Here is a 16,321-nt window from a genome sequence, read left to right as displayed (position 1 = left end):
CACAAGTTTGGAATACTGGTTTAAAAACCAGTTTCATAGGTTACAGACATTTTTCACTGGTTCATATAATGATGAGCTAATTTGACTTTTTATATATTGAAATTTTTAAAATAAACTTTAAGTTTTACATTTATGAAAAATTGTGAAGGTAAATCTGAGCTACCATTTTTTCTGTGATCAGTGTTTTAAGTGAGTATTGTATATTTGCCAAATTAATGAACCAATGTTGATTAATAATTCTGCAATTATTAGCTAATAAATTCCTTACTTTATTAAGATTTCTTTAGTTTTTACCCAATGTTTTGCTGTTTTGGGATATCTTCTTAGTTTCTTTTGGTTGTGATAGTTTCAGACTTTGGTTTTTTTTCTTCTGACAATAATAGCTTTGAGGAGTGCTGGTCAGGTATTTTGTAGACTGTTTCTTAGTTGGGACATGTTGATATTTTTCTCATAATTAGACTAGTGATCTGAGTTTGAGAATGAAAGTCACCGAAGGTAAAGTACCATTAGCATCATAGTTTATGTGCTGTCATTATGAATTATCACTCTTGGTACTGGCCTTGCTCACGTGGCTGAGGTGACTTCCCTATTATAAAGTTCCTTTTTCCTCTTCTATACGATACTTTGTAGAAGTCATTATTTGTAACCTATACTAGAAAGGGGGAGTTGGGCTTAATCACCTTAGAGCAGTATTTGGAATTCCTTTGTGTGGGTGACTTCCTTCTCGATTTGTCTCTGTTCCATTTAATTCATCCACTTATTTTTCTCAGTATAGACTCATATTTATCTTACAGTTTAGAACATAGCACAACATGACTTAATTATTCAGATTACTTTGGCTTTGACCATTGGGAACTCATTCATTTGGTTCCTGTGTCTTTTGACATGCCCCTATTATTGTGAGTGTTGGAATTTTGGTTTCTTTCACTTTTTGAGCATGTCTTTTCTAATGGTAAAAGTTACTGTCTGATAATATGAGATCCATCTTGCATGTATTTTCTATCCCACTCCTGGAGGCAGTCATTTCTCTAAGGAATCCTCAAACATCATTGGAGGATAGGGAATAGAAACCATTATCTGGGTAGTAGGTACGCATATTACTAATGAAGTATCTCTTGCTTCTGGCCCTGATAGAAATACATGTCTATACTAACCTCTACAGATATTCCTGCATATTTATAGAAGTATGCATACCCATAAATATTTTTATATTTAGCCATCTGTATAGCCAAGAATGAGTTGATGCTTACCTCTTCAACTCTAATCTGTTATTACTTGGATACTTCAGCGTTTCCCCCTTGTTTATCTCTAAACTCATACTCCGGAAATGAGAAATCACAGTCCTGCCATCCATGAATGTAATGGTTCAGTTTACTGAGCCCTTTCTTGGGCTTACACATTACTATAAGGGAGAATTGGGCTTAATCTCTTTATAGATTACTGTAAGCCCAAGAAATGAATCATAGTAACTATTTTAACCCACCGAATAAAACAAAAGATCATGAACCCATAGTAATCTAAATGCTTAATGAAGAATAGAATATTTATCTACTCTCAAAGTACCTCCCATAGTGGCTTCATGTTCACATACCTAGAGGATATCACTTTCACAGATGATCAAAGGGAACTTCATCAATGATGGGAAGGATGAAACTAAACCACCTGCTAGTATACATTGAAAAAGAGCACAGCTTTGCTTCTCTGATGTTACTGCCAGAGTTGCATGACCCGGATCTAGCCATGAGGAAATACCTTCTACAAAGGAACTGGACTGTAATCTTCAAAAGTATCAAGGTCATGAGCATTAAAGGAAGATCGGGGAACTGCACCAAAGGGACAGAAATGGGATTTTTTTAAAAAGACAAAACAAAATGATTGCTAAGTGCAGCAGTATGACTCTAGTCTGCATTGCTACAATGGACATTCCTGGAAAAATTGAGAATTTTTAAATGAACTCAGAGAAGAGAAGGCATCAAATATTGATCATGTCCTAATTTGGGAGGTTGTATTCTGTTTGTAGGGTTTTTTGTTTATATGTAGAAAAATGTGCTGGGCCATGCTGATGGATCACGCTTGTGATCCTAGCTACTCAAGAGGCTGAGATCTGAAGATCACAGTTTGAAGCCAGCCCAGTCAGGAAATTCCCTGAGAGTCTTATGTCCAATTAAACCCAAAAGTCATAAATGCGAAAAGCCAGAAATGTGGCTCAAGTGGTAGAGCACTAGCCTTGAGCAAAAAAAAACAAACTAAAAAAAAAAAAAAAAAAAAAAAAACTCGAGTGCCCAGGTCCTGAGTTTAAAGCCCCAGGACCAACGTACAAAAAGTATGTTAAATAACTGAGGTATGAGACATTAGGCCAGCATGTCACTCTTAAAGTTTCTAGGTTCTGAGTAAATACAGTGTTCCCGGTTTTCTATAAGATTTAGATTGTATGTTTAGGGCTTGCCAACTCTGCAGCTACAGAGTATTACAGAAAATCCTTGGAATTATACCTGCTTATTCCTCATCAGTAGTCCTTCTAGAACCTTACAGTGTTTTAATCACCTTAATCTGCTTTTAACGTATAAAGTATCCATGGAGTTTTACAGAAGTAATTACAATACCATCACTAGTAAGTACCAAGTTACAAAGTAATTGCTAGTAACTACCAAGTTATAAAAAATTAATAGAGATACTTAATGTTAGTAGTGCATCATTTCCCTCATTTTTATATGAAATTTAAGATTACATCTCTGATTTTTTGAAATTCCTCAGAACTTTGGTAACTGATTTAGACTTAACAGACAAATTCCTCAGTGAAAATATAAAATCTCTGGTAGATGAGATTTTATACAGAGATTTTCTTAGACAACAAGTAAGCTTACTAGTATATATCTTGCTAAGATTTGATGCTAGATGTTCAAATTCCATAATCCAAAAGGAGATTAATTCTGAGATTCTCACTGTTAGCTACCCAAAATTGGTTTATAATAAGGTTCATAGCAGTATTACCATATTTTTCCATCCATCTTTTTCTCCATTGAAATATAGAATTGTTGGGAGTGGGACAGTTCTGCTGTTCATGGGGAAAAAAGAACAAGAAGAAAATTACAGAATCGTTTTATAAAATGTAGATGAAATTACAGCTTTTGAAAATTACAGCTTTGCAAATGTCATTATAGAAATTAATTTGGTAATTGTTTATCTTGGTGATATAAGCATTGAGTGAAAGCTTATTGAGGAACTGGCTATTCACATGATCTGAAAACATTGCCCCATGGTCTGCTTATTAATTGAAAAGAGGAATATACTTGCTTGTAGTGAAGAAATTTGGCAAATTAATCAAGTCTTAAACTTTGCCATGAGGAATAAATCTACCATTGTGCTTCTTGATGTAAGGAACATTTTAAAAGTACAATCCTGGAAAGGAAGATATAACATGACCTCATAGCTTTCTTGTCATCAGGAAATATTAAAGACACCCAAATTGAGACACATTTTCAAAACACTACCTTAGATTCTTCAAAAAGGTCAGCATCATAAGCAGTGAACCAAAAGTGACTTAAAGAACTATTTTATTTTAGATCAAGGAAGACTAATGACACAAGATAACCAAGACAATGTCTGTGGGCCCTGATAGATCCCGGCTATAATACTAAACAAAACAATCATACCTGGATATAATACTAAACAAAACAATCATAAAAGTCATTACTAGGACAAGTTCATATTTGAATGTGGACTTGACTATTTAAAGAATTGCATTATGTTAGAAGTAAAGATTTTAAGTATGAATAATTGAATCCTTGACATTTAAAATAACCTTGTTCATAGGAAATACTGCTGAAATATTTAAGGATGAAACATTGTTTGTTGCAGTGTACTTTTATTTGTTTCATCAAAAATAAATACATGGGGCTGGGGATAGAGCCTAGTGGCAAGAGTGCCTGCCTCGGATACACGAGGCCCTAGGTTCGATTCCCCAGCACCACATATACAGAAAACGGCCAGAAGCGGCGCTGTGGCTCAAGTGGCAGAGTGCTAGCCTTGAGCGGGAAGAAGCCAGGGACAGTGCTCAGGCCCTGAGTCCAAGGCCCACGACTGGCCCAAAAAATAAATAAATAAATAAATAAATAAATAAATACATGGGCTGGGGATGTAATCTAGTGGTCGAGTGCTTGCCAAGCATACATGAAGCCCTGGGTTTGATTCCTCAGCACATATACAGAAAAATCCAGAAGTGGTAGAATGCTAGCCTTGAGCAAAAAGAAGCCTAGGACGGTGCTCAGACCCTGAGTCCCAAGCCCCAGGACTGGCAAAAATAAATAAATAAATAAATAAATAAATAAATAAATAAATAAATAAATAAATAAATAAATGCATACATACAGCAAGGGCTGTAGCTCAGTGGTAGAGAACTTGCATGTTAACCTTGAGTAGTACCAAAAGCGAATAAATAAAAAGACATGTAGAAGCTGGGTGCTAGTAGCTCATGCCTATAATCATAGCTACTATGGGAAGCTGAGATCTGAGAATCACAGTTTGAAGCCAGCCCAGACAGAAAAGTCTTTGAAACTCCTCTCTACCAGCAAAGAAGCTGGAAGTAAAGCTGTAGCTCCAGGGTAGAGTGTGCCTTCAGCACAAAAACTCAAGAACAGCACCGAGGCCCTGAGATCCAGCCCCAAGATCAGCACCAAAAACAAACTACTATGCAGAAAGGGCAATGTGGTACAAATTAAATAAAGGGCATGTGAATTCTCACATAGTATTGAAACTCTTAAGTTTGAAAATTTCCAAAATAAGAGAATAAAATTGTTTATTAAAGTAGCCAGATTCAAGCAATGGGAAACATAAATTGTCACTAAAGAATCACAATGGAAACAGACACTAGTGGCTCATGCCTGTAATCCTAGCTATTCAGGAGGCTGAGATATGAGGATTGCTGTTTGAAGTCAGCCCTGGCAGAAAATCCCTGTGAGACTCTTATCTCCAACTAACCACTCAAAAACTGGAAGTGGAGCTGTGGCTCAAAGTGGTAGAGAACTAGCCTTGAGCCACGCCCTGAGTTCAAGCCTCACAACCTACCAAAAATAAAATAAAATCACAATGGAGAAAGTCATCAAAGAAAAAAAAATGTGGCCATATCCATGACATTAGCAGTGTTTGCCAAAGGTTTAGAACATGGGAATAATAATAGATGTCCTAGATATTTGTCATCTCTACTTAATTGTTTCTATCATTATGGTCTAACTATCCTTAATTCTCACCAATCACTGCTGATTTAACCATAGTTTTATCCTGAAGGTTAATTTTTTTCTGGTTTTAATATTCCTTCTCAGGCTATGTCAAGGGTCCCTAAATCTTTAAGTCAGGTGTCTACAGCATCTTTAAACCAGTCTTCTGAGTCATAACTCTAGTACCACAAGAAAAATAAGTCAGGATCCTTCAACCTAAGCAGCCTTTGATGTGGGGGAAAGAGAGATTTTTCTTCTAGAAAGAGTTTTCTGTATATCTTCCATCAGATTCTATAAGAGACTTAAGAACTTGCATGGTTAAAAATCCAGTGCCTTCACCTAGTATTCAGATGGTCTGCTATAATTGATTTTTTATTTTACTGGATGAGCGGTTTCTCAGTTTTCTTTGCCCTCACTTTTCCCACATTCCTCCTTAGTGCCACATGTTGAAAATATACCTGTGTTAGGTTACTCTTTCTTGCCCTTTTCAGATTCTCCCTCAAAGCATATTCACTTTTCATGCTCATCAAGAGCAGATAGTTTTTTTTTTACTTCCTTTAAGAAGTGAAAGGAAGAACAATGAATATAAAAGATACCTTAGTTATAGTATGTTTTCAGTAAATACCACTGACTACATGGTTGAAATAATCAAACATTTCTTTTCCCAAACAGCTTTCCTGTTGAAATTAGATGCTGCTTCCATTTAGTGTTCTTTCAATGCACTTACCTGAATTGATTCCTTTGGCTGCCTGTGCACTTTCCCACTCCTTTTCCAGCTTGAGTCTTCAAGAGAGAGCCTCAGAACTGATTTCTAAAACCATTTGTACCTGGTGTGATTATAAAGCAATGAGACTGATTGTCATGTGTCGCTTGTGGGATCCGTCTCAGTTACTTTATAGCCATACCTGGTATCTTCCACCACAGACCATTGCCTGTTGAACAACATTTTAAAAGTATAAACTTAAGTTTCTAGATGGAGAGTCAAACTGGTTTAGTATTATTTTATGATTCATCCCTAACTTACTGATCAGAACTCTTATTTTAGAAAGTAATTGGATGTTAACTTGATTGCTTGCTTTAATTTTGCAGTTTTGATTTTGTTTATGGATTTTTATCAGTATTTTAATAAACTACTATTCTGATAATGTGGCTGGAACAGTTTTGAATAAGGTAATACACAAATATATGTTCCATTGGGTTACATTTTTTCATAAAATTTCAATTTGTTTTCTGTTTCATGTAGTCTTGACAGAATGTAATACAAGGATGGTTCATTTAGCTAAATACAATAAGTAAACCAAATAAAATGTTTTATATTCAAGAAAGCTTTGAAAGGTCAATTTTAGAGTTCTGTTTGGTTTTGCATTTTATGTTTACATGCACAGGTTTTATTCATATTTAGATAACAGACTTTGGTTTTCTCTTAAACCAAATGAGAAACCCAACCTCCAGTCTCTTAGAGGCTGTTGGAGAAGATAGATTATAAAAGTTGCATGTTGCCACAGGCAGCTTGAGTTTAGGAAAGTATGGTTGCTGACAACTATGTAAGTGGTAGATTCCTGTCTGTTTCCTTAAAGAGGGGAGCTGACGCCTTAGTGGAAGAAGAAAGGGATGGTGATTATCTTCAGACATAATTTGTGACTGTGGGCAAACCTCTAAAAAGCTATTAGAAGCTAAAAGTGTTTTCGTTACCATTCTGGTTACTAGTTCAGAATGTCAACTCTTGGACTTATTTCAATAAAATTTGAGTTTTCTGGGTGTGGGGATACACACCTGTAATTTCAACACTCAGGAGGCTAAAGCAGGAGTATCATGAGTTAGCCTGTGCTGTCTCTTGAGGAGGTGGGGGTAAGGGAAGTGGAAAGGAAATGGGATGGAAAGAGTAGAGGTTGAGCTCCAAGTTTTAGAAGAAACTACAAAAGGACCTTACTCCATTAGACATAGGCAATGTTAGGTTTTTTTAACGTTATAAAAGGTTTCAACTGGCATTTGGTACTTTGTTGTAGCTCTAAAATGTGCATCCTGTCTCAGTGATGTTATAAAGCTCCAGCTGTGTGCTGTTTTCTATTACTTGCACTGTTTCTTTACACAGTATTGCTCAGGAATGATTCTTAGAAAATCAGTGCAAGAAGTACCTATTTGTACCATAACACACTTTTTACCTTTTCTTAAGAAATTATACTGGAGATACAGCTTATTCACATAGCACAAGGTCCTGGGTTCAGTCCCCAGCACTGCATTTTTTTTAATTTAAAGAAAAAAATTAAGACTTTCCGAAAATCATTTGAAATAGAAAATGTCTTATGATGTAAACCCACCATGATTCTGCCACATTTCTATTGCTCTCCAGGTTACCATTTGACTGGCTGAATAATCTTTTTTTTTTAATCCAATTACAAACTAATGTGATTCCTAGCACTACAGTTATTTTATGCCTAGTGTTTAAGTCTTAGGTATCACACAGCTTACACAATTGCAATTGCATTTCTGCAGAAAGTACAGTCTGCAAATCCTTCCATTAGCAGAACCTGTAGTTTCTTTTCAAAGAGTAGTAGTTATGTATCTAAGGTTTCTATACGTTTAGATGCCACTTGAGAAATGTATTTGTTTTACATTACAGGTACTGGAGATATAATTGCTGTCATGATAACAGAATTGAGGGGTAAGGACATTTTGAGTTATCTGGAGAAAAACATCTCTGTACAAATGACAATAGCTGTTGGAACTCGGATGCCGCCAAAGAACTTCAGCCGTGGCTCTCTAGTCTTCGTGTCAATATCCTTTATTGTTTTGATGATTATTTCTTCAGCGTGGCTCATATTCTACTTCATTCAGAAGATCAGGTACACAAATGCACGCGACAGGAACCAGGTGAGCTACAAGTACAGAGATTGGTTTTCAGCAGACACAAATCCATATATATGTTGTGATCAGAGATCATGCACACATTTTTCATTAAAATGTATATAACCTGCAGTTATTTGACTGTGTTGAAAATGCAGCTATGCACATAGATATTTTTAAGGATATTTTAAATGCCTTAAAGGAAAAAATCATTGTATGTGTAGTAATCTCACTGGTAATATTCTGGTTAGGTAGATAGTTTTATGTCACAATATAACCTAGGTAATTCTGTTAGTTCGGTGAAATCATAGAGTTGTAGTTTTAAACAAGTACCTTCCGTTGTCTTTGGAGATGGGAACTGGGAGGGTTGAGGAAGAGAATTCACTTATACCTTTTCTTTGTGAATCTTTTTTCCCCATATGAATTATGTGTTATCTGTTCTGGGCAAAAGAAAATTAATTAAAAGTAAATTCTCTGTCATATTAAAACTCAAGTCCAGGAGTGAGGATGAGGAGGAAGGACAGACAATAGAAGAGATCTCCCTAAATAGTCATTTTAGAAATTTCATTCAGCATCACGTCCTACATGAGTAGCTGAGGGCACTGTAGAGGTTGTATGCTGCTCTGGGCTTGGAGAATGGTTTTCTCCCTTTGTTGCTATGGTGTCTATAGTCTGTTAGGTCCCTGCCCTCAACTTTTCCTATAGGAGAAGTTAGAGAGTGGTTTACATAGCCTAGTGCTGTCTTCTTGTAGCCCAGTGCACCCAGATCCCTGGGGGAGTGGGATTTTCATCCTTCTTCATTGTAGTGAAGGAAGCACAGGTTTGGCACAGCAAAGATCCGAGTCAAGCTCTGCCTCACCACACGTTTGTACTGCTTCTCTTGACTAGTTTATTTAGCATTTCACCTTGTTTCATCTGAAAATAGGTAGGAAGTTACTTTTTCTCTGTTTTTGCTCTGTTGGAAATCAAACTCAGTGTTTCATGAATAGGCAAATGCTCTGCCACAGAGCTATATACAGTCATTGAAATTTCTAGACAGTACCCCACAATTTTCAAATGAATTCCAGGAGGTAGAAACATGTTCATGGGGAGGGGACAATGAGAAGGGCTCACAAACAAGGGGAAGAAGGGTGAGCAAATGCAGCCATATTCAGTGTACATTACGTAAAAATTGGAACTACGTAACTCGAGGGTGTAGATGAGAAGAGGGAAATGGGGGAAACAGAGGAAGGAGTGACATTGATCAAGATGCTTTCTTTATACTTACAACCTGACATGTGGACTTGAAACCTCTGTGAAACTACTTAATTTTTAAAAAAACATAATATTTTGAAATATGTGCCAGGTCTGTACGGTGTCTTGCATACTTTAAAATTTTTTAATTTTGGTAAGTTTCATTATTTATAGTTGCAGAATAGTATTTAAAAAGTTGCACTAAGGGCTGGGAAAGTGGCTTAGTGGTAGAGTGCTTGCATGAATGAAGCCCTGAATTTGATTCCTTAGTACCAGATACACAGAAAAGGCCAGAAGTGGTGCTTTGGCTCAAGTGGTAGAGTGCTAGCCTTGAGCAAAAAAGAAGATCAGGAACAGTGCTCAGGCCAGGTTGAAGCCCCAGGACTGGCAAAAAGGAAAAAAAAGAAAAAAAGTTGCCCTGGGTGACAGTGGCTCACACCTGTAATCCTAGCTACTCAGGAAGCTGAGATCTGAGGATCACGGGCCAAAGCCAACCTGGGCAGAAAAGTCCCTGTGAGACGGTTATCCCCAATAATCCACTCGAGAACTGGAAGTGGAGCTATGACTCAAGTGATAGAGCACTAGCTTTGAGCACAAAGTCGCTCAGGGACAGCACCCAAGCCCTAAGTTCAAGCCCCATGACCACAACCATGAACAGCAACAAAGTTGTAATAGTAGTATAAAATATTCTCTTCACTCAGATTCTGTTAGTACTTTTCTGTGTTTCCTTTTTCATGTATGGATATATTATTTTTCTTTTTTTTTTGTTGTTGCAAGTTCTAGGGCTTGAACTTGGAGCCTCACACTATTGCTCAGTTTTGGTTTTTTTACTCAGTCTGGAGCTCTACCATTGGAGCCATACCTTTAGTTCCTAAATATTGTCTTTAACCAATTTATACAGTGTGCTTGACACATAATGCTCCTCCACCCTTAAATACTGACTTTATTTTGTATTTTGTTAACAACACCAGCCAAAAGAAATGCTTTTGAGACCAGGACTCAAACTCAGTATCTGACACTTTAACTCATTAGCTGGCAATCTGCCACCTGAGCCACACCTCCAGACCCCAATTTTTTCTTTTATAATGACTGTATAAGTCAGGAAACACTGGCATAGTATATGATCTGCAGACCTTTTTCAAGTTGTGTAAAACTAGCTCAATAATGTCCTTGATAGCCAGGAATATTCCAGATTGATTGGATCAGATTATATGTTGATTCAGCTGTCAAGTCTCTTAACAGTGACTGTTTGTGATGCTGACATTTTTGAAAAGTACACGTCAGATATTTTGTATTTGTTTAATAATGTTGCTTCATAATTAGTTTCAGGTTTTATGTGTATGTTAAAAGTGCCAGCCCTTTCCCTTTTTTAAACTTCAGCTTGATCTAATTGTAGCTTTACTTCCATGTAAAAAGAAATCCACGACCCTGTAATATTTCCCCCCACTTGCTCATCTACAGTAAATACCACAACCTGGAAATTGATGTGGCTGTGATCTTACTAAATCTTACTGAATCCACTAAAATCTTCATATTTCTGTAGTTTAATTTCTGTGCATTTGTGTGTATTTGGTTCTGTGCATTTTTATCACATATGTGGATGCCTGTGACAGCCATCACAGTCAAGATGTAGAACAATGTAATGTATCCTAAAGATCTGGTGCTGCTCTTATAACCACAGCCACTACCTCAGTTTCCTGACTTCTCACTACCACCATCTATTTCCTATCTGTCATTTCAAGAAGGAGTATATAGATGGAAGTCTATCATACTTGAATTATAGAGCCTGGGGTTTTGTTGGAGCAAGGCTGTACTGAGGTTTGGACTGAAAATCTTAGGCTTGCTACGCAGGTACTCCTATCACTTGAGTCATGCCCCACTATCCTCTCAATTCTATCTCCCAAATAGCTGGTATTATAGGCATGAGCCACTGTGTTTGGTCTGGAATTTGTACTTCCTTTGCTTGGCATAATTCCCTTGATATTTTTCCAAGTTATATGTGTGTATGAGTAGTTTATTCTTTGTTGCTGAGTAGTATTTCATAGTGTGTATATACTTAAGTTTATTTACCCATTTACTCATTAAGAGATATTGAGGTTAATTTGAGTTTTAGGCCATCATAAATAAAACATCATTTTTGCCTTATTTTTCAGACAAGGCCTCCCATCTTTACATGGGTCTAATCTCAGACTGGTGGTCTTCAGCCTGTGTCTTTCAAAGCTGAGATCATAGGTGTGCATGCTAGCTCACTGATTGAGATAATTGCAGTCCACCCCAAGTAGCTGGGACTCGGGGAATGAACCACCATGTCTGGTCTCATTTCTCTGTAGATTTCTTACTAGGATATGGTGTATCTTGGTGAATGTGTCAGGGGTACTTGAAAATGATGTGTGTTCTGCTTTTGGGCAAAGTGCCCTGTAGATGTCAAGTCAATGCACTCAGTTCTCTTGTGAGCAGCTGCAAGAGAAACCTATGGCATGCTGGTGGAAGCAGGGTGGTAGGAGGAGAATAGTTCTTAGCATTTGGCTAGAGTATTGCCCAAAAAGTTTGCTGACATTAGGCCACCCTTTTCCAGGCACTGTAGCTATGAGAATCAAGCTTTCTTGGCTTTAGCTGTTCTGTGGGTAGGTTTGTGTTGTAATCTTCTGTAGCACATTACCTGGAATGTATGGGAGAGTAAGATCAGTAAACTCAGTGCCCTGTTCATTCCTCAAGGAATCAATCTCCTAATCTCCCACTTCCCCTTTCTATGTCATAAAATGCTATATAACTTTTTTTAACTAAGTTAAAATTTTGTATTTATGGAAAACATTGGTTGAAATTCCCATGAGTTACAGTTATTATAAAATCATGCTATAGATAAGATCTTTTTTCTTTTTGTTTTTGTTTAAGACATGAATTGGGAGACTGGGGGGCAGGGCAAGTAGGAGAGAGCAGAAGGAAAGAAGATGAAAGTATGATCAAAGCAAATCAATATGTGTTCATCTAAAGGAAAAAAAATAATTTGTGTTTTAAATATATTGACATATATAACACTGAAAGTTAAATGATCAGAAGCTGCTCTCAAATGGTATTCTAACAGAAAGTCTTCTAGTAATGGACTGAATGTAGCACAACTGCGGACCTTTTAATAAAGCTCCTGCTTGTCCCAGAGGCCTGCTATTTGAAGATAGTACTTTAATTAGCACCCAATGTGGGGTCTTGTGTGTGATGAAGGAGTAAAAACTCACCATCTGGTATAGGCCACAAACTGGGCACTTGTTTCCTAGCATTTGTTTTCGGCTACTTTCAAAGCATCCCACTCCAGACGATGCGTTAGTGGAAAGTAATGTTCTGACCTTTTTTCCTCCTTCCGTTTTCCCTGAGGTTGAGAAATGCTTGATGAAATTTTTATGTGGCTTAAAACGCTTAGCTTATTAAAGTTTAATAAGAAGGTGGCAGCAGCTCCACTGGCTGAAACCTTTGACTATTTTAAAGGAGAAGCCAGAACTATTAGAAAGAAAAAAGAACATTTAGAGAGGGCTTCTGATTGCTACCCTCCATACACGAAATGTTATCTTGATACTGTCCTTTTGGAGAATGTGCTACCAAGGAGAACCATACATTCATTATAAGGAGCTTTCTAGCACAGTGTAAAATTTATACTTGAGACCATTTTACATGTGTTATGAAAAATCATATTATTTGGCTTCTGGTCTACTGCTAAGAGTCTGGTTTGCTTTTCTGAAAAAGTGTTATGATACATTTAAGTAATATATTTAGGTGCATATACTTCAGATGATGGTAAATTTAAAAGTCAAGTCGGCTATAGTTACCTTACCCAAAAGAGTGGTGCTTTTGGGTGCTTTTTATTGAAAGGGTATATAAATATCTCCGAGAAATGTAAATTTTTCAATAACTGCATTGTCAGTATTTCACCTTCGTATTATTTAGCCTTTTTGTCACTATGAAAAAAGTACCTGACATGAACAACTCAAGGAAGGCAAGATTCATTTTTGTTCACAGATTCAGAAATTTCACTGTATGGCTGGCTGGTTCCATTGGGTAAGATGCCTGGCAAGTCAGAACATGATGGCAGAAGGGCATAGTGAGGAAAGTGGTTTACCTCATGGCAGCCAGAAAGCAGAGAAGGAGGCCAGGAAAAAGATAACTTTCAAAAGCATGCCTTCAGTGGCCCACTTACTCCAAGGAGGCCCCACCCTCCTCACTTCCACTGTCTCCCAGTAATCCTACTTCATTTTCCAATCAATCCTTGGATTAAGTCATTGATTAGTTCAGAGCCTCAAGATCTAATTATTTCTGGGAATACCCTATAGGTGTGCTTTACTAATTTCTTAGTGTATCTTAATCCACCTAAATGAATAGTCAAAATTAAGCACCACAACCTCTAATCCCAAAGAAGCTAAATTTGATTTTTAAATGGAAATACTTAGGAATATTATATTTCTAAATAAGGCAGTTCTTCGATATTCACTGTTGAAGAGTAGGACAGATATAAAAAGTCTCATAGAATATCTTATGGTAATTTCCTGTGGATAATGCATATCATTTCTAAGATTTTTAAAACTCATAAAGGTTCTTTACTGTATGTACACAGATTCTTGGACTCTATAAATGTCTCAGTTAAGCAGTTTGCTTTTATTACCCATTTTCATCTTAGAAGGGCAGTAAGAAGGTAATTGGAGAAGATGCTTGCATGTCAGAATATGGACACACAGTGAATTTCCCTGTGTCTGAGGAAGCTAATGTTTTGTACTTACAAAGCTAATCTTTGAAAATTTATTATTTAAAAAGGTTTTTTTCCTTGCAAGATTGGAGGGTAAGTAGAAGAATTTTCTATAAGATTTTTTTCTGTATAAAAGGGCAAACTTACTTTGTCACTATTGTATACTGGAATGATTTTGTTTTTTAGGCATGAACAATTCCAGAGGAACTTCAAAACTTCATGAGCTGTGAATTGTTGTTTTATCAATTGGTTTAGATATGGCAAATAGTCTGATAGTTTCTTTTTCATGTCCCGTTATTATGATTAATTTATATAAATTAAATAATAGGTAGAGATTTTATGCCTTCTAAATTACACAGCAAGAGTTTAAGACTGGATTTTTTCTTAGCATAGTATGCTCAGAGAGTTTTAAAACATTCATTTCTAAATCTTTAGGGTTTAGCATAGGGCCTACCATGTCACACTTATTCAAAAAATGTTTAAACAAGTTGAAGAATGAGCTGCCATTCTATCGGAAAGACATATAATCAAAATAGTAGGTGATGTAAGAGTTACTTTGGAGGGTAAAGTAATGTTACGCTCTGAACCATAGACAGTTCATTGAGTAGGTAGTGACATTTGAGCTGCTTTTCAAAAGATGAGTAAGACCATTAGGAGGAAATTTAAGCAAATCATTTTCTACAGTGCTGTAGAAAAAGAGACAATAGGATTGAGTGGTGGAAATAAGAATTGCAAGAAGGAAACTGCAGACTGATTAGATGAGTAAATTAACACTAAATGATGAAGGGCTTAAATTACGTGCTGAAGAGTTTAGACTTTATTCTCAAAGGATGCAATGAAATGATTCAAAACTTCCCAGCCAGGCATGGTAGTATATACCTATAATCTCAATACTTGAGGAGCTGAGGAAGTTGGATCCTGATTTTGAGGTCATCCTGGGTTCCTGCCTGAAAAGACAATCCCTTTTTTTCTAACAGGAAAGGCTTAGAGGAGAGGAAATATTAGGGGTAGTGGGGGAGTACAATGGGTAAAGGCGGGTGATATTAGTAAAGCAAGATTATGTGGAGCCTGGAGTGGGGAGGAATAGGGCACAGGCAGATGGTTTCTGGAAAAGAATTGGATACACTTTTGAGAGGAGAAGGGAAAAATGGTGATAGTAATGAGAAAGTGAAGGAAGGAAGAATCAGACAAGACAACCTGAAGAAAGGGAAAATTATATTCACAGCACCTACATTTCACCAGTGCTTCAAAGAGAGAACCATGATATACTGATACAGACCCAATTCTAATTCTGTGGGACAGTTCTGATTACTGAAAGGAGAAATATGAGATGAGTTTCATCAGATTGATTTGTCTTGAATGCACTGAGAACCATCTGGCTAAATCGTTCCCGTTAGGTTAAGCACTAGAATTGTTTTCAATTATTTTCTGCCAGTGTAAAGCATTGATAAGAATTGGATTCAAATATAGAATGGTGTTAGATTTGGTTTTAGCAACTTTGACCAAGGTAAGATAATCCTGACCCTGACAATCAAATACCTTCAGATATTATAATATAGCAATACTTCCAAGCATTTTGAAGTGGGAAAATCATGCATGCTTATGGTTTTGCCATCCCTAACATTTTGTGCATGGAAGATGGGAATTTGAGCGGTTTTATTACATGGCGGATAGAGCATGGTCTGAAATTTGGAGAATAAATTAGTGGGAGAGTACTTCTTTATCATGTGCAAAGCCCTGAGTTTGATCTTCAGCATCCAGAGCAAGAAAAGAAAGGAAAAAGAAGAAAAGGGTGGAAGTGAGTACAGAGAGTAAGAATGAGCAATAGAATGAAAGAATGTTTTGGAAATAATCCTTAGTTTAATGAATAGAAAAACCAGATTTCTTCTGTCATACTCTCATAACCATAACCACACAATACTTCTGACTGGTGTGGGGGGGATTTTCCCACACACCAAGCAGGCAATTTTCCAGCCATTTTCCTCAGTGGATGCCATCAATGTCCTGTAATTTAATTCAGCCTGAAACTATCTACCTGCGGATAGCATCAGAGTCACAAAATGAAGCTCAGCTGAATCCACAGTTGAAGGCTCAGCCCAACACCGACCCTCATATCCAATGCCAATGACAAACCCCATGTTTTACTCCTGCTTCTAACTGGCTATCAATTGGCATTCTTAGGATGCCCTTCTGGGAACTGACAACTAGAATAGCTCACAGAACTCAGAGAAATGCTTACCTTTAACAGTTTACTACTCTTTATTAAAAGGGTAAAGGGCCAGGTGGTAGCACATGTTGCAATTTG

General features: G+C 36.9%; 1 protein-coding gene across 3 annotated transcripts in view; it reads left to right on the top strand.

The window, feature by feature from the left end:
- The window catches only part of Rnf130 (ring finger protein 130), an 81,018-nt gene that overhangs the window by 28,161 nt on the left and 36,536 nt on the right, over positions 1 to 16,321 (top strand). For all 3 annotated transcript variants that reach the window (XM_048334248.1, XM_048334247.1, XM_048334246.1), the window contains exon 3: positions 7,834 to 8,084. In XM_048334248.1, coding sequence (XP_048190205.1) covers positions 7,834 to 8,084 — 251 coding nt within the window. The remainder of the gene's footprint in view (positions 1 to 7,833; positions 8,085 to 16,321) is intronic.

This window comes from Perognathus longimembris, chromosome 25 (assembly GCF_023159225.1).
Source record: "Perognathus longimembris pacificus isolate PPM17 chromosome 25, ASM2315922v1, whole genome shotgun sequence".
NCBI lineage: Eukaryota > Metazoa > Chordata > Mammalia > Rodentia > Heteromyidae > Perognathus > Perognathus longimembris.
The sequence above is the reverse complement of the archived record's forward strand: the minus strand, read 5'-3'. Positions and strand labels throughout refer to the sequence as shown.